General features: G+C 39.0%; 1 protein-coding gene across 1 annotated transcript in view; it reads right to left on the bottom strand.

Moving 5' to 3' along the window:
- Positions 1-4,877: 4,877 nt before the first annotated feature.
- Positions 4,878-21,240, bottom strand: part of gpatch2l (G-patch domain containing 2 like) — a 28,787-nt gene continuing 12,424 nt past the window's right edge. Inside the window, exons 9-10 of the mRNA XM_023352823.1 lie at positions 16,559-16,644; positions 4,878-9,506 (exon numbers count right to left, since the gene is read on the bottom strand). Coding sequence (XP_023208591.1) covers positions 9,343-9,506; positions 16,559-16,644 — 250 coding nt within the window. The 3' untranslated portion in view covers positions 4,878-9,342. The remainder of the gene's footprint in view (positions 9,507-16,558; positions 16,645-21,240) is intronic.

The following is a 21,240-nucleotide window of genomic DNA, read 5'->3' as shown; positions in this document are numbered from 1 at the left end:
GGTAAAACTCATCTCTTTTAGGAGGAAGTGAGCACCTCCACCTGAGCGTTCGGCCGTGCTCACGCCTCCACCAACTCCGCTACACAGCAGCAGCAGAACAAGCGATTACTCCTGCGCAGCCAGCCAAAACACAAAAATCAATAAACAATCTCAATGTTTCTGAGGGCTTTTCGTCTGACTTAATAAATGTCTCAATCCACTTTTATGACTTCATTTTGCTTTAACGTCTTCTTCATGTGCATCTTTTGCCGATCAATTAGAGGATGGAGTGCCCCCTCTGTCGTGACACCTGGCCTCCATCCGCAAACACACACACACACTGACACACACACGTGAATCACCTGCAGAAGATCAGGAGTGCATTTGAGCCATATCGATATATATTTAGATAATGTTTTAAACCACTATTTTAAATGTGTTCTTTGATAGCCACTTACTACAGTTTGAGATAACAAGTTACTCAATATAATAATTCTAACCAGAGAAAAGATTATTTTTCAATCATAAATCTGCATCTTGGGCAATTTCATGGAAAAAATAGTAAAAATCTATATTTTCAAAAGTTTTATACCAGAACTAAATTTGATCTAATCTGATCTGAAATAATTTGTGTTCTTTCAGAAAAGTAATCTTCTTTTTGGGTTGATTTTGGTTGATCAACCACTCGTGAGAAGGTTCACAACTCCATGTTTCTTCCTTTTGTGGATAACAGATCCCACAGTGTTTCACTGAAGTCTCTTTAAATTCCTTAACAACCTTCTAAGAGTCGTGTGTTCTTGAATTTCTTTTGATAGGGGCATGATGTTTAGGATTTTTAATCTTTAGCCTACTTTGTCTTGTTGTCTTTTTAAGCAATTTCTTGATCCTGCAGGCCATGTTATGAGGGCTGGGTATGGCTAGGTAAACTGAACTCAGCTTTCAAAAATAGGGTTTATTGCAGTTACTTTATTTCCTATATTGGTTTAGTTAGCTTTGTTCACTTAACATATTAAACCATCAATTAAAAACAGCATTTTTATTTATGTACGTTTAAGATTAATTTCTGTAAGGTGGAAAAATCTATAAGAGGGTATATATTTTTAAGCAGGTCTGTATAGTAGGGATGTGAACATATTTGTGTTTAACTGTAACTAAAATGTTCAGAGGAAGCACCATTACTGGGCTGTCAGCAGAGAGATGATGAAAACAGTGTCTTTCTTTCCATCAGCTCCTGCTGTCACAGCCTCTAATGCTGGTGCTGCAGGGATGACAGGTGAGTGTTGCCAGATCCCCTGGTCTGTGACTAGAAGCTCCAGGAGAATTTCACGCACACCCCTTTCTTGTCTTCCATTGATTCTGCCACTTCCCATTATTGTCAATCAGAGCGCCAACGTCTCCACGGGGGGTTGCTGTACGGCGCACGATTGTCAGGGCAGTGGGGTGCGGAGAGAAGTGTGCAGCATCCCTGCCAGCCAGCCAATACACCAGCACGGGTTCCACAAGGGACCCCTCTCCCGAGTCTGCCTGGGAAAGATGCCCCAAGTACAAGTGAGACCTTCTTGCTTTGCAACGCAGAGTGCACATGGTTGTGAAGCAGAGAGACAGATGAAACCTCTCGACAACAGGAGCAGCTAAAGCTGAAAACATAGTTTCCCAAGGCTGTCAGCAGGAAAGCAATGCTGCTCCCTCAGATGTGACAGCCTTGTTAGAAAAATGACATAATAACAATGACAGGACTAATGGAACAGAGGTGAAGCATTGTTCTGAGGGTTAAGGAGGGTCTAGGAGCTCACCATGTAGTCATACTGACCCTTTTCAGGCCAGTGTTGTGTTGCTTTGCAGGCGTTTTGGTAAGGCGAGGCAACCACGCAGCAGCTATAAGCCCCGGAGATTGATGGGAGCGCTGCCCTCCCTCCCCGCACTGTAAAAGATTATCCGCTCACCCGCTGGAAACAAAGCTGTGATGGAAATTCGTCTCGCATCATCAGCAGCAAAATATCTACACAGCAAAGCGGGAGTCTCTCATTTTTCATGGGCTATATATTAAATAAAAAAGGGCATTAAAGAAATAGGGAGGGAGGTGGTGTGAGCGATAGTGCTAGTTAGTATTTTTTCTAAATGGGCCACTTGAATCAGGGAGATTATATGGTTTTTATTGGCTGTCAGAAAACACAACTTTCTGCGTACTTCACCCGGTGAAGCTCATAATGCTCTGATTAGAATGCCAGCAGAAATGAAAAGGAATGGCGCTGCTGTAGAGGCAGCAGGACAAGCGCAGATGCCCTGGAATCTGCTCTCCCTCAAATACACGGGGGAATACAAGACGACCAACACGCAAGCCAATAAAGCACAGAGCGAGCGAACAAGCTCCCCGCCAGCTCCTGTCAGAATATATACAGCCAGTTTCACAGTCGGATCTGGTGTCAGAGACCGAGCCGGGCCCATTCTCAACCGGATACATGAGACACATCAGGTAGAGCGTTATCTCCCTCTAAGTGAATATTGCATTCAGCTGATATGTGATATTTGAATTTCCCATTAGGAGGAGAATATGTGTCGGAGTGAAAAAGCTTAGTGATGCTTGCTCGTTTCACAGGAAGCGGCGAATGGACACCTTGCTATGAAGTTGCAGCGTGTCACAGTGATGATAAGGATTAAATGATGGCAGGGGGCAAGTGCGAAAACTGATTGCTGTTACTCACAGGGTCACCTACACAGAAGCCTTTGAGAGAGTTTGAAGACTAACCGTCACTTACTAGAAACTAAACCAACTCAGCCCGATCACTCTAATCTTCTCCAGTGGCATGGAAGTGTTTTCAGACCTCACCAGTAAGGCGACAGATTGAAATCGGTCATTGTCTCACCTCAGAAGCATCCGTGTCTGTCAGTTTGTTCAAACTGAGCTTTCAATTTCCAGAAGTGGCCAACATCAAACTACCAAACATGACAGAGCTGGCGCTTTCTGACGAGAGGAAGCCATTGATTTTTCCTCCATTTCACCATCAATCTGGTGGAGAAGAGGTGGCTGTGGGTGCTCAGACAGCTGATGATGTGATTTGTAACTGTGGACCACAGGCGAGCGGAGAGAATTGCTCCCGATTCTCAACACGTGGCAAAGTGACTACCGCAGTCCTCACCATTCAGCTGGAAGATTAACAGCGGGGGATCGACTGATAATCTCCAGCGGCCAAGTTGAGTATTTTCTCTGTCACCCTCGCTGCAGTCCCAAACCAACATTTGTATTTGCCAGGACCACCGTCACTCAGCTAAGAAATGTCTTTTAGAGCACCAGCTAAACATTTTATTTATCATTTATGCATTTAATCGTGTAGCTGTGGTAAAACAGGTTGATCCTTACATATTTCTTTTAGCAGCCATAAAGATAGCTGTTCTTTTTCAATAATAAATTATATATATATATATATATATATATATATATATATATATATATATATATATATATATAAAATACTGAGATGTTTACCAAAAATGATTATACTGGAAGAATCTGATCTGGGCATTGAACACCACACCCACTGAAAACCAGGTGATACTTCACCAGATGAAGTATCACCCCCAGGTGTGAAATATCACCTGGTTTGGTGCCCTCACTGGGTTTGGGATGAGTTTCTACCCCAGTCAATTTACATTCCTACCTTCTTTATAGTCACAAGCTCTGTGACTATAGTCACATCTTGTTCTGTTGTGACTGACAGAACAAGATAGCAGATACAAGCAGTCAAAATAGGTTCCCTTCGAAGGGTGTAGTATGGTTTCTCAGTTAGAGATAGGGTGAGAAGGGTGTGGGATACACCAAGATTGTGTTCTGAGCCCATTGGGGTTTTTTTTGCAATAAATACACCCTCTTGGACAGATTAATGAACATCAAAATATGTCTAATCACATTCATGCAGATTATGTTCAGCTGTCCTGCTCCAAGAGTTCTTTAACTTGACTTTATTACTTGTGTAATAGAAATTACAAACTCAACCCTAAGAAAATAAAGTGTCTGATCATTGCCCCAGATAGCATGGCTGCTCTGGTCCGGCAATAGATTTGTCATATGGATGCTGTAATCAAGCCAAGCGCAAGAAATTTAGGTGTTTAGTTTGACCAGTCAATGTGCCTTGAAGGTCACTCAAAACAATAACTGATATATTACCACGCTAAGATAGTTGGTGCCAAAACAGGAACTCCAAATGGCTATCCTTGCTTTTATTTTCTATTAACTAGACTATTGAATTGCACTTTCAGATACATCAATAAAAAATACTACCAGTCACAAGAACCAGTCGTAGTTGCTCTCAGCATGCAGCACCCGGGTTGGACATTGTCTTGAGATTCTTGATTCATTTAAAAACTAGCTAATGGGATTCATCATGTTTTTTTTTTCTTGAGAATTTTTAAATGTTATGTTTGTTTGTAAACATGTACCATTTAAACTTGTATATTATTCTCTCTTTGCAAAGCACTTTGTGATTTTTATCACAAAAAAATAATTATTCACCTCCTTACACATCTCTAATATAATGAATGGCTTCATCAGGGTACATGTGTTAGAATGGCCCAGTCAAAACCCAGACCAAAATCCAATGGAGGACTGTTGGCAAGCCTTGAAAACTGGTGTGTATTTGCAGCAAAAATTGGTTCATCAAAGGATTGACTGGAATGTTACTCTTAAAAAGCTTATATGTGTATATATTTGAAAAGCATGAATTTATCTCCTTTCACTTCATATGCTCTACTTTGTGTTGGTTTATTGCAGTAAATCTCTATAAAATATCTGGGACTTTGTAATAACATTTGAACAAGTTAACAAGTTTGCAATGCACTGTGTTGAACATCAATGTAGCAGCTTGTTATGCTCTTCAAAAAATAAGTAATAATTTCTGTCTGAGTAAATTATGACATTGTTTATTATTATTGTTATCAAGTGACCGAATTTACAGGCATAATACTGCCTGTAAATGCTGTTAAATACAAAACTGACTAAACCTCTGTTCTCTCACTCACATTCCAACATGATCACAAAAACTAATTTATTGCACATGAATTCAGCATTGAATTTAAAAATGCATAAATATTGGCATTTTTTTTACACACATAACATAGAGGGGAAAAAAACATAGCAATGTTTTGGGCATAGATTTTCCAAGACATTACAAATACACAAATGACTTGAGTTTAACTAGAGTTGCTTTACAACAATTTCTTATAGCCATACAAAGTTCATTAAAGAACTCACCAATTCATCTGTTTTACTGGAGCTTTATGTTATAAAACCAGAAAGGAAGCTACTGCATAAAATCTTTAATGTTGAATTTTAGGATTGTAACGTCTCTCTTACATGAAGTAATACGGTACAGATGTTTTCTGAAGGATTAGTAATCCTCTTTAGATCATTTGCAAAGCAATTAGGCATGCCTCCATAAAGATAACAGCCTTAAGAGATAAGATGCCACTCGCACAACCTTCCAAATGTGATAGCTGCCTTGGAGCCTTGATACCACCAAGATTTTCTTAAATCCTTGTAAATGAAATTAGAAAAAAAATATATAAAAAGGTGATGTATCTCCAGTGCGATCTATCATGTAATTCTATTAAGAAATTTAATGACCTCATTCCTAAATCCTCAGTTATAAGATGTAAAATAATCACATCATAAATACTATACAACACATTTTATACACTGTAATTAGTTAAGATGCATGGTGTCAACAATAATACTTACGTTATATATCAAGGCAATTACATAAATACATTAGCTGCCAAGAAACCATGACATAGAGAAAGATGATTACCAGAAAGTCAGGGTAAAATGGCTCCATCCTCATTAGAAGCCCGTCCAAAGCAAGTGAATCTCTTCTGAAATACAAAGCGAGTTGAACTAAGGTGACTTATAACATGGAATTGTCAGCAGGAACCAGAGAGGCCTTTTTGCATACATTTTCATTATCAGTACACAGTACACAGTAGGAACAAACGCCACTGACAAGAAAGGAGGCAAAAAAAAACTAATTCCCCTTTGACCTGTGACCTGTGTCACAGAGGGCACTGCTTTGTGGGAATGCAGATGAGTTTCAAGCAGAGTTTATGACAGCATTGTTCCTGCTCTTCCTCATAAGCTTAAAACCTATCAGTGGACAACAGAAACCACTGGGCTAGACCAGGCCGACCAGGCATCACTCATTCACTCACCTCCTAGGTGCCTTTGTCAGGTGATTGCTGCCAGAAAAAGGAAAACAGATCAATACATCTCCCATGGGCCTGACAGGTAATCTTTACCTGGGATGAAATATGAGTGCAACCAGCCTGCCGGATTCCTTAACTGTAACAGGACAATTGACTAGCTCTACGGAAGCCATTCCCCTATTTCCGAGCCATTGTAAATTAATTTTGAGGCATAAGGTCTGGGAGAGGTGTCATTATGGGGACTGCTAATTATTCTGTGGCAGCTGGGGTGTTGTTTCCCATCTACTGACTGACCCATGCAGGAATTTATGCATCTTAATGCGAGTTTCCACTGCAGAAATCTTTACCATGAACAAGGAATCATTCTTTGATAAGCTCTGTGTCTACTACAGGAACCATCATTAAATTGGATTAGCTTAGCTTAGTTGTACTTTTTGGATGTATCCTAAACAACAGGTGTGGTTTTGTTAACTTTATATTAAATAAAATCTGTTTTTTATAACCAATATTGCCTTTGAACTTTCAGTGCTTATATTCAATTACATGAATGCAATCAGATAATCTACTAAGCTCTCTTTTGTGGTCTGACAGCAAGAGGAAAATGAAACTTTCTAGAAAATATTTTTCAGATCACAATGTGCAACCCAAAGTTGTAATATTCAATGTAAGTGACTGGATTTAAATCTTGTGCTTTGAAAGAAAAGAATAAATTACTCCAAGTTTCTAATCCACAATCAACAGAAAATATAATAAGTTTACGCTAGTAAATGAGTGTGAAGTTTCTGAGATCATTGCGTCCTACTTCTCTTCCAGGGACTTTTTCTGGGGTAAATGTTACTTGTACTTTTATTAGGCCCTTTTTCATACAATGGAAAAAACTAAAAATCACTGGCCATTAACTAAGCAAACACTGTAAAGCTCTTCCAGTTCAAAACACACGTAAATACATCTCAAACAGCTGAGAAGCAGACTGCTCTAAAAAACAATTTATAAATGTATTAGCTACTTTTTTTTCTGTTTTACAATGATCATTAACCTGTGCAATTCCTATTTACCAGGTGCATTGCTGATGTGAAAAGGAGGGAAACCAGTAGCGGCTGAGGAGTTTGCGGAGATCTGAACACTGACGGATTTCTGTGGCGGCAACTAGCAAAGTAGTGTGAGGCATCCATTTAAACTATAGTGTGCCCACACAGCATTTATAAATGTCAACCCTCCCCAGCATGATCATATAAATCCTTCTCACACAGATTATTGCAGACATATAACTCACATTAATTAGCAAATCTCATTTTATTAAATGCAATTCTTCTCTTTAAAAAGGCTTTAAAATATCTGAAAAGACATGTCATACAGCTGGTGATTATGTTGTGAATTTCTGTTAAAAAAGACCTTAAAAAATGTGATTAACTTTTGGTTAAAAACTTCATCAGAATTTTAGCAGGCTATGCTGCTTACACTTGCAGTTTTTACTGGTAATAAGCAATATTTGACTAAAAACTTGGTTCTCTTATTCTTACTTTCTGTTTTTATATTTTTCAACCATGCATGTTTGAGCATGCAGGCTTCCGTATACCTGTACCTTTCTGCTGCTAGTACTCCTGAATTTCCCCACTCAGGGACAATATAGGATATTTCTACTTTCTTCTAAATATGGTGGATGATCTGTGACGTGGTGGGCCTCTTTCTTTTCTAAATTTTCAGGGAGCTTTGTTAAAATGCTGGGTATCATGAACTCATTAAAATATGATGACATTTTATATTGGAATCTGGTGAACTCTATCAGAAAAATAAAAATGAGTCATCAATGTGTCTTTCAGCTGGAACATTATCCAAAATATATGGACAAATCAACACAGAATTGATTCACCGGACACACAAACAACCTTCTTCTTTTGCACCGCAGTGCCTGGACCTGCAGAAAACTTGTTGATTGAAGTGAAGAGAACATAAAACCCATTCGGGACTCTGAATCAAATTGGGAGAGGGCAGAGGAATCCTCAAAGATCTTTCTGTATGTATGATCCAAAAATGTGATAAGTTTTAGGAGACTAAAATTGTCCTACTGACAAAAATGTGGGCTGTAAAATATATTGATATGAGTTTCATTGCTGAATAAATGTACTCACATTATAGGTGATTGAATTTTCTACATTTTTCAAGTGAGATAATGCTACTGCACTAGAAGTTGAATTGATTGTATTGCTTTGCACATCCTTTTCTATGCACCTATTTATTTGCTTTGCTCAGATTATTTTGTTTGTTCCCTCTGTATGCTGCCATTGATTTCCTAAAGATGAAACCACTTGGAAACTACAGTATATACCCAGAGGAGTTTTGAAGATACTGTGTATAACCCTCCTTTCCTGTTTCCTGTTGCTCCTCCAGCTCCAAAAGCAACTCAGCCAGCATTGCTAAAAAAAAAAACAGCTTTTTCAGACAGATTTACAGCCAGCCTTGAACTTTAAATCTGTTTGGGGAAATTTGAATATAGAAGGTAACCTGATGAGAACAGAGGCGGCCCTCCAAGGACCATGACTATGCTCCCTCTGTGTTGTGCTAATGAGCACCTTTGTAGCAACTGTAGCTTTTCAAATCCATGCTAATAGGAGGCCTGTACTTTGTGTGGCTCGCCAGCGGTGGTCGCCTCTCTTAACCCCGCAACAGCATGTGGCAGCTAAACATTGTGATGTTCATCTCCCTCAGAGCTAGCTGCTTTACAGCCATTGTTGGTTGCCTTAAAGTGGAGCAGACGCCCCCTGGTCAACGAGTCTCAACTGACCATACTTTCCGAGGTTCCTGCTGACAAGTGCTGTGCTACGGCAGTGGACATAATTAATGGATTATGCAGTGGCGGGTGGCCTGGAGACTCAGTGTGGAAACAGGAAGAGAAGTAAAGTCTTGAGTCGAACGAGGAGCCACTTGAAGCTGCCTTCTTGCTTAAGGAGATGGCGGAGCGCTTAACAAGGCTTGATTGCATTAACATTTGTCATGCTTAATATACTACCTGGAAGGGCTGGATCGAGCAGGAACATGCTGATTTGAAGACTAATGATGTGCTTTTGTATTTTTCTTTCTTTGTTGTAAAGTTTGTTGAGTAGAAGGGGGTTCTAGCTATTTCGTTCTCAGGCACAATCGCTTTAGGAATTAGATGGGTCTGTCAAGCCTCTTTCAAGTGTCCTCGTGGTTGCCCTGGAGTAAAGACGAACTCTCAGGCTGAGCAGAAGTAGGAGACTGAGGTGTACTTGGTCCTACTGCTTCAGGGTTTGGTGTGTTACTGCAGGCACCTCCTTTAGCCTCCTTTCTCTGCTGATCTTTATGAAATGGGTTGATAGCTAAAAAGAAAGACAAAAAACATTTCAAATTCTGAAACATGGGGCAAATAAGAAAAAGGTTTAAATATGGGTGGATCAATAAATTAGAATATTAGTGAAAAGTTTATTCATTTCAGTGACTCAAGACAAAAAGTGAAATTTGTAATTTATATAGATTGATACATGTGTATATGTATACCCTAAATATGACCTATTATGATTCCTTATTTTAAGATAGGTCTATGGGCTACACAAAATATGTTGATTACATTTTTGTAGCAGTGTGTGCAGTTGCAAAGTCCTGCTGGAAAATAAAATCAGCATCTCCATGAATCAGCTTGCTGGACTTCAGAAAACACATTGGACCAACACCAGCAAATGACATGGCTACTCAAATAATCACTGACTGTAGAAACTTCATTCTTCCTCATACTCTGGAAACTTTGATTTCTAAATTCAAAATTAGAAATCTCCGTATGTACTGAATGGCAATAAAATGAGTTAAATAAATTAACATTTAATGATACTCTAAGTTTCTCACATGTTCTTGTAACATCCCCCTTTTTTGCTCACTGAATCAACTTGAATTAAAATAATAAATCAAATTCAGAACTCATGGATCACTGCTTTGGATGTGTGGAAATATAACTGAAGCAATCCTCTACTAATAAGTTAAATATTAATGAGATTTTGGTCATGTGAGCCAAATCCAATTTGGCCCCATATGACTTGTGGACATGGATATTAAAAGGTCATTTTCTCCAGCTTTTTAAGCTTAACCAGTTTTGTAGCATTTATGTTTTTAACTCTAATCATCACACTTCGTTTCTCACTGACACCTTCCCCGTTACAGATCCTCTTTGGTTTGGAAACAGCAGAGCATATTTTCAAAGGAGACAGAAGAACAAAGGAACAAATTTGCTCCCTAACCTGCTTTCCTACAGCTTCCACTTCAGTTTTGATAAATAAATCCTTCCAGGTCGCCACCCCAAAAAGGTAGCGCCAGTCACACAACGTATTTTCCAGGCAGCCCCACAGCAGAGGACAAGGCAACTAGAAGTGACATTGTGGCTGTGGGCTGTCTCAAAGGATTAGACATTACAGCATTCACTGGCATGCGCTTTAGTTCTTTCCCCTTATATCTGCTTGTGCCTCTTTCCAGATGACTTCTTCCCCAAACTGATCCGGCGGGCAAGATAATTGATTAATATTTCTTGAGGGAATGATGACTAACTGCTGCTGAGGTCCAACCTAAACACTTCGGGTTAAACATAGTCAAAGGGCTTGATCAAAATTCAGGAGTTTTCATATTTGACAGATACAAAGAAACGGCAGGGAACATTAGTTTGAGTGCATTAGCATGAGAGAGGTGCACCACATACCAACAAAAGTCCAACGTGAAGGTCAGAGTCAGGACGAGACAATGCAGTCACAGTAGAAACAAAATAAACCCCCTTCAAATTAAATGGTTTTTATGCAATTTGTATGTATCAAGGGTTTTAGTGTATTTTTTTTACAAGCTTTCATTTTAAAATGATGACATTTGTGCCATTATTTAGTACATAACATTAGATTCAAATTATTTTTAAATAGATATCCACAATATCTTGAATTGCAGTCATCACCACAATATTAATCATAATCAGAAGCAGCACCATCGCCATTACCAGCATCTTGATAAATATGGCTCTTCTTCAAAAATACATGCAGCAAACTGTGTCTTTGTGACAGGCTTAATGTAGCAACGTGCATCAAGATCACAAGTTGATGTGGTTCTTTGTTGAGTTTTTCATACATATAATATTATTCTATTGGAGCTTTTAGTCTAAATAATCATCAGTTTAGAAATGGAAAAAATTCAGGACTGAAAATTAAATAAAACCAACAAAAGTCTACAGAAAACTTTGAAAGACCTTAAGAAACTGTAAAGAAATATTGCTCAAATGTCTTTGAAAGATTACTGGCACCTTGAATGGAAAAGTGAGGGATTACTCAAGAGTTTTGAAAGTATTTTACAAAACTGGCTCTTTATGTAATATTATATAAAAACAAGACACCAAAGTATTTTATTAGGGTGTTTTGAACTTCCAGTCAAACTTAATAAACATTTTCTCCTACAACCAACACACCATATGGTGCCCTGTAAATGCCTCACCCCTGCAGTGAAACATGGTGGTGAAAGCATCATTCTGTGGGGTGGCACAGAGAGGATTAACATGGTCTAGTCAAAGTTTAGACCTGAATCTAATGAGAATCTGACAAAAGAATTAAAAATGGCTGGAGTGGATTTTATTCAGGAATATCAAACGAGGTTCATGGAAAAATAAAGCTGAATCGTATCTAGAAACATGAAGCCATATGAAAAAATGCAATGCATTTTATATAATAATATTTAAGAGGAAATTTATGTGTTTAAATGATAACTTTAAAGAAAACTGAGTAAGTGTTCCTTTAGTGAAGCAAAAGCAACACCTGCAATCAAGTAGTTTTACACCAAGGTCAGTACCGAAATTAGAATGCAACGATTCTCTGTCAGAGGAAGAATTACAGTACATACATTTACTGTGGGTGATAATGGGAAGTTGAATGGAACCACCTCACCATCTTAATAAGCTCTTATGAGATGCTCTCTAAAAACAATCATTACAGGCCTTCCTGGAGCACTGCCGCTCCCCCTGTTTATTAATCAGCTAATTACACATTGACAGTAATGGGCCTGCTGATTCCCACACTTAAATGAACAGGGTTGAATGCCTCTTTAATGATTAGCCTTTGTGTTTCTCTCTCCCTCTTTTTCTCTGCTGCTCCTTCTCATGAACACATGCACACACAAGGCTCTTTTTACAAATGCAAAAATAAGACGTTCAAATCAGACCTCCCGGCAAGAGGGTTTGCACACAATTCAAGAAGCACCTGACAGAATGGGCTCCTAAAAACAAATATGTCTCCATAAAGACGAAAAGAAAACTGGGTGTATGCAAAGGCAGCTGGTAAGTGGAGCCTGTACATCAACCTGCATGAATTTCAGTGCTAAACTCACCCTGCAGTAACATCAAAAGCCCCTCCCCTCCCGCACGTAAAAGTTTGGTGGAGCAGCGCAGGCAGGTGCAGGTAGAGACCGAATAAATGGGGGTGGGGGTTGAAGGACAAGAGCAGGTTGTGGAGTGGAGCTTGAGAGGGCAAAATAGTGCGGTGGGCTGCATTTCTGTCAGCACAAGTGATGGCTGAGTGGTAGCGTTATTTGTCTTGTGCTGCCACGCAGCCCTCGTACCAGCCTGGGCATTAATGAGAGGGGGCCGGACCGCCAAGCAGGAACGCGCCGGGCCTCCGGCGCAGGTGATCTGTCACGCTGCCGTCTCGCTTGGGCAAGGGGACACATGAAGGCAGAGGGGGGAGAGGAGGTGGCCTCGCCCTGGCTAAGGGCTGGCCTGCACCTGGGCACCATATTGTACCAACACATCAAAACAGCAAACAGTCTGATGTTGACTAACTTGACTATAAACAAGCATAATTTCTTCCTGGAACGATCATCATATACATACCTAAATCAGATTATAGACCAAAAACGTGTAAAATCTTGGAACTATGCAAGCACATATCCAAGCCTACCATTTTCAGTCAATTTAATAAATTATCACCACTGATAAACAGCTGCATTTGCATACTTACCTCTCTCTGTGTCTGAACCAAATAAATCCCAGAACACTTGACAGACAAGTATTTTAATTTCAGTTTTAACCAAGAGTGATCTTTTAGGACAAAAATCATTTTGCTGTGAGAAAAGTAATTGCTGAGAAACTTGAGTTGTTATTAAAATGCCTTGCAATAACATTTCCACAGCTACATTACAGTAGCACAGTTAAACTTTCACAAATACGTCAAAAATGGACAGATTATTTGGAGACAAGTGAGACTTGTCCAATCATTGGCTCCCAAACACAAGTACTCTGGTGACCGTGGTTCAGTGAAATGGAAGCAACAAATTTCAATGTTTCAAATAACAGATTTTGTTGGAAGAGTTCTTACTTCACTGGCAAATTATGGGTAAAGCAAGCTCATCATAGAATGACTTCCATAACGAGCCGGTTTGTTAGATCTCCAAACTACATCAAAAAAGAGTACTTGCTAAATTCCCAATGTAAATCCTTAATTCATGAATTAAGCTTTAACATCATCACTCTATATTTTGGTCAATAACTGCCTGTTTTTCTATTTTTTCTTTCTTTTTTACATACTGGTACTTCTGAATTTCAAACATGTATCTGAATAGAGTTATTGAAAGCTACAAGCCTGAAATCAAAAAGGAAAGGTTCTAGTCTTCATAATATATACCCTTAAAACTATTAAATGGGGAGAAAGAAGAAGAACAAAAGTATCTTTTGTTCAAAATCTTGTTGGACTGAGTTGAATTTCTGGATTGGCAGGAAGAAAAGTAGAAAGTCTCCAATTTAAAGCTGAGAAATGGAGTGGTCATCTAATCCAAACAGATACCTGGCCTGATAAGTTCTTGTGTTTTGTTGTTTTTTTTCTTCACGACCAGGTTTAGCAGTGCCGTGAAGGTGCTAAAAGGGTAAAGAAAGAAGATAAAGCAACAGCTGGGTACCGCCTGAGTAATTTCCTGTGGACTCCCGGAGGATACCTTCAGCCACAGACCATTTTCACTCCTGATTACAGAGTTCCAGATCCAGCCACTAACATATACAACAAACCACTTCCTCTGGCTAATCCAAAGACTCAGCTGTCGTGTTCACTAAGAGTAATACGTCGCTCTTTCTACTGAATGCAGACAACAATCTTTCCATGCAAACAGGATGTCTACCGGGAAACGACTTCACTCAGTAAATCACAGAATCTGATTTGCCTCTGTGCACATTTATGTCAGAGTGGCAGCAAACCAAAATTCCTGTGCGGAGAGTGTGAAAGCTTGTCAGAGTAAGTATGCATCTCCTGGAGGTCCTGTGATTACTGAGCAGAGACATGGTGCAGGGGGCTGCCAAAGTAAAGATTTATACAGAGCAGTTGCAGCTGCAGAAACTGACATTGGACGACATGAGATGCATGATAAATCATAGTGGGCAGGGGGCACTAGGCTCAAGAAACAGTAAAGCAGTCCGAACAGAGTCGGAAAGGATGTGCCGTTCAGTAACTCTCCCTCTTTATCATCCCCTTACACATAGAAAAACTTTAATATTAAATTCAAGCAATTTTATATTCACAATTTCTGTACAAATCACAAAAAACGTGCAGAATTCTATAAAACAATAGATATTTTCAAAATGATTTCATTTTCGGTCTGTTTATAGTAGACTACAGGTTACCTGTCAACAGACTGAGGGATGTCTTGCTTCTGCATGTTGAATACAAGAGGTCCTTAGGGGCCAGGGGGTGAATCTGTTTTTTTCTACTTTTATGGGAAGAGGTTCAGCACTGGGAAGGTGAAGGACAGAATTGCCAGCTATTCCATCACTCAGTGCAATAAATGGATCCAATCTGTATCCAAGCAAAGCATTGGCTGTTTTTAAATTCCACCTCTTTTATCCAAATGAATGATGGACCCCAGTACAGAGCCCTGTGCAGCAATATTAATATACATCAGGGGCCCGCACCCCTCAGTAAATCAGGGAACCACTAGCATTTGTTATTTAAATGACAAACTGCAGCTGCAGGAGTGGTGAATGGAGAGGAAATGGTGGACAAACCAATTCAGATTTCAATCCGGTGAAGACACAAGGTTCAGAGCCATCAGGCTAATGAAAACAGGCAGCTCCACTGGTCTAAACACACACAGCACAGACAGCTTAATGTCTTCTGAGATAGAGTAAACTCTGTCTAATGCCAATTATCACTTCTCTGTGCTAAACCTCTCCTTACCACCTTACCAAATAATCAATATTTGATTGCAAGTAATAAAAAGTTTAAACTTTTTCACGTTTTGCCACATTAGAAGCATAAAATTCAATATCATTATGATTTTAATTACAGAACGCAATGTAATATATAATTGTGAAGTGAGAAGAAAGGATATGTGGTGCACAAAATGTTTTCCTAAAACATGTGTGTGATGCTCTTTATTTCGGCACTCCTAGATAAAATCTAGTGCAACTTATTGCCTTTGGAAGACATCCATTTAGTAAATAAAATCCAACTGTGAACAATTTAATTTCAGTTATTAGAGCACATTAGAGAAGAAACAGCATAAGGAAGACTAAGCAAACATATGTCCAGAGACAATGGCTTAGTTAAAAAGTTAAAACATTGTGGTTATATCTGCTTTAGGCAAAGATAAAACAAACAGAGACAGCAGAGGATAGTTTCTGCTGTAAAAAAGAAACAAATCTGACATTTTTCAATAGCTTGTAAAATGCTATTGTGCTATCACAAATGTCCATTTCATATCTCCCCTTACTGCTTTTCCATTTTTATTGATACAAGCCTATAATACCACTCAAGTAGATTGTTTCATAAAAATGTTTGCTTTCATGTTCCAAAAAGAACATTCTGCTTTGTCTTGACAATAACCATACTGAGAAGAACAAAAAAGAAAATTTAAAGCTGGAGACTAGAGTGGAGTTGTGGTAATAGACTGGGATGGACAAACCAGCTTTGTTTTTAATAATATAGAATAATAAGTAAGGGCAAAAAATAATTTCCTACACATTTTTCATGTAAATACTCAATGTCTTTTCAAACTCCAATTTTTTACAACTTGTCAGTTGTTTATAAGTGTAAAATTAGAACTTTATTATGAATTTAGGGCTTTCCTGCTTAGATGGACGAATGGACAGACAATCAGATGAAATTTTAATAGAAAACTAAGTCTAGTAATTGCGAAGGGATCCTAAAATCAGGAAAAAACCTTTTACCAGTAATTTGTACCAAAGCAAATCGTTATCCCAAGAAGTCTGTTTAAAGAAAATCACGTCAGTGTTACATTGCAACACTAGCATTAAAATAACATCTAACCAAAGTTGCTAAACTACAGAAAAACATATGTAATACAGTAGCCCTTTTCAACATCTTTAAGACGTGGTCTACAAATCAGTGCAGATGTGTGACTGTGTGAAGGCTCTTACCTGATGTTGTGATGAAAACAGCTTCTGTTTCTTTCTTCCTCCGCATGTCAGACGAGCAAAACAGCCCCGGAATGAAATTAATCTGCCTGGAGGGCCAGTGAGACAGAAACATCACCAAATCATGAAATAATTTTACAAAAGTCAATAAAAACCAGCACTGCACATTTGGAAACACACTTTGTTTGCAGTCATCCATGCATTTTGTCATGTCTACATTTTTCTTCATTAAGCTTTTTTCCCATAACTGAAACTCTTAAATGAGTAGCGATGCTGAATCAGAGCTATTTTTGTGTTAAACACATGACCCTGCTCTGGGCTACGTGCATCATGTTAGAATCACTGCAAGCAGAAAAGCTTCATCACTGACCTCAATAGCTCTGAATATTGGAGAGAACAATTTAAGTTCAAGTATTGTGCCTTAATTTGGAGGTAGGAGAGAGTATTAATGTAGGCGCAAGAGTGAAGTGACATGAATATTTAAGATGAAATGTGCAATTATGGTGTCTTTTATATTCCTTAATTTTACATAATATTTTTCAAAGGTTTTAACAGAATCTTTTTTTCTATACATTTTCTGCAAAGCCAGACTTTCTTGTAATCTTTTGAAGATGTCTTGATTAATAGTATCTGCAAGTCATAACTTTAGGAAAAGAAAAAAAGACCTGACAATTATCATCCTTCAGTTTATCATCTATTTTATGTCAAGTTTTCAGGTGAGACCGTTATAATCAGGGCCAACATTCATCATGTGTTAAAGTCGTACTATTATAGAGTTTACAATTTTTTGAGTTTTTTTTCAAAGGTGGAATGATAATTCAGCCTGTAACTTGTGGCTGATATATACATTCAGGGTTAAATATAATCATACATTCCAGCAAATCTTGGTTATAATGTTCCTTAGCAAGTGGCTCCACTAATCACATGCTTTTTATGCCTCAAAGAAGCATCTGGCATGCAATCTCTTCTTTGAGTGAGAATCAGTAGAGCTAAGTTAAACTGGTTAGCTATGTGTATGCATTTTGAATCTGTGTGGATTAGAGAAAACTTTGAATAAATTCAAAACTATGTAACCAGTTGTTTTTTAAAAAATAACATAAATTTTGTAATTAAGCAAGTCAAGAAAATGCTAATATATCTAGTAATGTTATATCTTTAATATTCTTCATAGACTACATTAAACAAATAGAAACAAAGTGTGACATGAACTGAATATCTCAATAAATCTTCAAGACAATATCTTAAAACAGCAGAAATGCAGACAGAGGAAAAGTAGGAGATCCCCTTCAGACACCAGGCTGCATAAAGCTTCACATCTCTTACAGACACATTGTACAGCGAGGTCCTATCAGGCCAGCATTTTAACTGGCAACCCATTCCATGACCTCAACACCCATAAATCACATGACGGGTGAGCAGGCGCTGGGTGTTGAGAGCTGTTCAGGGCATGCTTTGAGCGAAGTCCCTATGTTGTATAATCAATAGATATAAAAATAAATGGCCTGACCGTTATTCTCTCCCTGCTACCTTTCTCTAATAAAATCCCAGTAATGCATATTTCATTTACTTTTATACTTATTGATTACCTGTACTCCAGTTAGTAAATCACGCGCCTATCGATCCCTCAATCGTACCTCTGTCGGACAGCACATAACCAGCCATTTGCGCCCCTGATAAAGAGCTCAGACATTGAACTCCCCACAGTAAATCTTTGCAAACTAACTTTTTAATTCCAAAATCGATCCACATTTAAACGTCGCATTATTTCACAAGGCACGCCTGCGGCATTAAAAGTAATACTGTGATGCATTTGGCCTTAATGTATGGCGGGCCATCCCTCTATCTCCTTCCTCACTGCATCGAGGCAGCGACATGCAGCCAACCTGCAGCCTGGAGGGAGGAAAGCGCCCTTTCCTGCTGCAGAGTGCTGGGAGACGGAGCCTCTTCAGGGCCATCCGGAGCCCACTGAGGCACACAGCACAATCCTAATCAAACATGAGAAAACTATCAGCTGGCTCATTAAGCAGGGGAAAATACTACCAATTATTTCAGCAGAAACTGCAAGCTACAACTGTCAGCAGTTGTGCAAAAAAAAGCACTGCAGTGTTAATATTATTTAACATCTGTTACTTCATCAGTTTTCAAAAGCTCGACAGATGTCTGTCTAAATTTACTAAGTGCGATGCAGGAGCAAAGATTGACTTTGAGGCTCTTTGCAGCAAAAAGGGGGCCAACAACTAAATGCTATCAAAGACACAAGGACACAGAGGAAAATGTGCACAAGATGGATTTTTTTAGGTCATATGAGACTTTAAAACACAATGAAGTCCCTCAGGGTGCAAAGTAAAACAGCACTGACACGGGGTCAATTGTAATTTTAGCGCACACATCCAGAAGCAAATATATCAATTAGAAATGATGACTCAAAAGCAGAGGGAGAAGTCGCAGTTAGAAAAACGACCATCTATTTTCATTAGTGTACATGCTGCTTCAGGTGTGAGCGGGATCTCAAGATTAATAGAGGAATTCAAATGAATCAGAAAGGATTAGGCTCTCCAGGGAGTATAATCAATAACTCCAAATCAATAATCAATAGGCCACTCACACCAATATACTAACTGCTGACACTGTGATCTCACAATTAAAATGAAAACTGGGAAGGGAGTGGTGTAAGACTATGATTTATCTCGTAGCGCAAGTGTCATTTAGGAATAAATAAGTCAATAGCTAAAAGATGCTAGACCTGTGCAGCTCGGGTGGGAGGCAGTTATGCATTTTAAAGTGGCCAGTGGACCCGATGCAACCTATTCCCACAAAACACTGCGTCTGCTACCACAAAGATTCAAAGATAAGAAGAAAACACTCTAAAACATAAATAGATATGCTAAAATGAAGAGGTCTACATCCTTTATTGCTGCCTAGATTTTGTGCAGTGCAACAGTAGTTCCAGCAGCAAGCAGTCCCACAGCATGATCCTGCCACTACCAGGAGTGGTATAGTTCAGAATGATTTAAAGCCTGATTCATTCTGGAAAATCACACTGGTAATTTGTGATTTTACCAGTGTAAAATTACTGGTAAAATCAGCTCAATCCGTTTTATCTGGAATAACGGATTGAGCAGTTATTCTAGGTTCAATCCTGGAATAACGGTTTCAGGGTTATTCCAGGATTGAGCCTTGGTGGTAAATGGGTTGTTGTACAAATCACCATGAGAAAAAAACTTCCTGAGGTCTAATAGAGTCTCTATAAGTGGTCAGTATCTTACATGCAATAGACAGTTCTCAGGGTTGTCAGAGTTGGGTCAGAGATAAAGTTTTTTTTTCATTAGTAACCTGATTTCCTAGGACTCCACACAGGCATATAGTTGCAATCTTTTTCAGAGCACAACTAACAGATAATATATATATTTTATTTTCTAGTTCCTGAGGGTCTACCCCCTTTCTAACGCTGCCCTGGGCAACTGTCCAAACAGCCCACATCAAAAACCAACATAGCACCAGTCACCAGTGTTTAATTCCACATTTGCCCTGTATGTAGCAACATCCATCCAGAAATGCATGCCCACAGAATGATGTTGTCACTTCCATGTATCATGTAGAAGATGGTGCATTGTTAGGCTATTGTTCTGCACAAATTGTGTTCTCTTACTTAAGCAGCTTCTTCCATATCTCTTGTTTCCTCTGCTAAATTTCTGAAGACTTCTTGAGAATTTCTACCAACAATGAAAATCAGAAATATGTAGTGCACAACTAATGCAAGAGATTGTCAGCTTTCGATCTTCGCAACTCCTCCAGAGCTACCATAACCCTCTTGACTAATTATGTTCTGAAATGTTTTTTTATTTGCAAAATTTTTAAAAATGACGTGCTCAACTCACTACTTTGAGTCGCATACAATACCATTAAATACATCAAAGGTTTCTGTTGTATTGTGAAAAAACGTGAAAAGTTCAAGCGGTATTATTACATTTTCAAGGAAAACGAAAATGTAATAATATCTCTCAAAACCAATCAAAACCGACCATTAAGAGACATTTCTGTTTGCATGTAATTGTTTGGGATGAACTTGACTGACCCAGCAGTTGGGTCGTAAGCACAAGGCAGCCGTATCACTGGAGAGTGGATTTGAACACCTCGGGGAGACGGATTCAGTTTGTACCGTCCAACGAAACACATCAGAAGCCCCTCTCGTCAATCCCCTCCCACTCTCTCCCTCATTCATTTGGGAGTATGATTTATACTTTTTGAAGTGAAGGGTCTTGAATCCCACTATAAAGGAATTAAGAGATCTCCCCAGAGTCTGTCATTCAAATGAGAGCATGGCAGGGATATGAGGGCTTTTTAATAGGAGAAATTAGTATTCACAATGCCTTAAACTGGAATCTGAAGGAACCTTTCAGGTGGAGAAGAAAGGGCCAGTTTAGAAAAGAAAGCCCTAAGAAGTCGGGGGCTTTTCATAGCAGTCGTGTTTCTGCCCCTCATCAAGAAGAGCCTGAGCGCTCTGTGAAATAACCCAAGAGAGTGGGGAAGGAAAGGGGTGTGGATATGTGTGTGTGAAACAAAAATTAGGAATGCACCATAAATAGGCAGAGTGAAAACAACACAATGAGAAGTCCCACAGTCTCCAGGCCAAGAGGGCTGCTCAGTTCCTCAACAGCTCCCCATGCAGATCCAACTGTTCCAGG

Source organism: Xiphophorus maculatus, chromosome 19, assembly GCF_002775205.1.
Source record: "Xiphophorus maculatus strain JP 163 A chromosome 19, X_maculatus-5.0-male, whole genome shotgun sequence".
NCBI lineage: Eukaryota > Metazoa > Chordata > Actinopteri > Cyprinodontiformes > Poeciliidae > Xiphophorus > Xiphophorus maculatus.
The sequence above is the reverse complement of the archived record's forward strand: the minus strand, read 5'-3'. Positions and strand labels throughout refer to the sequence as shown.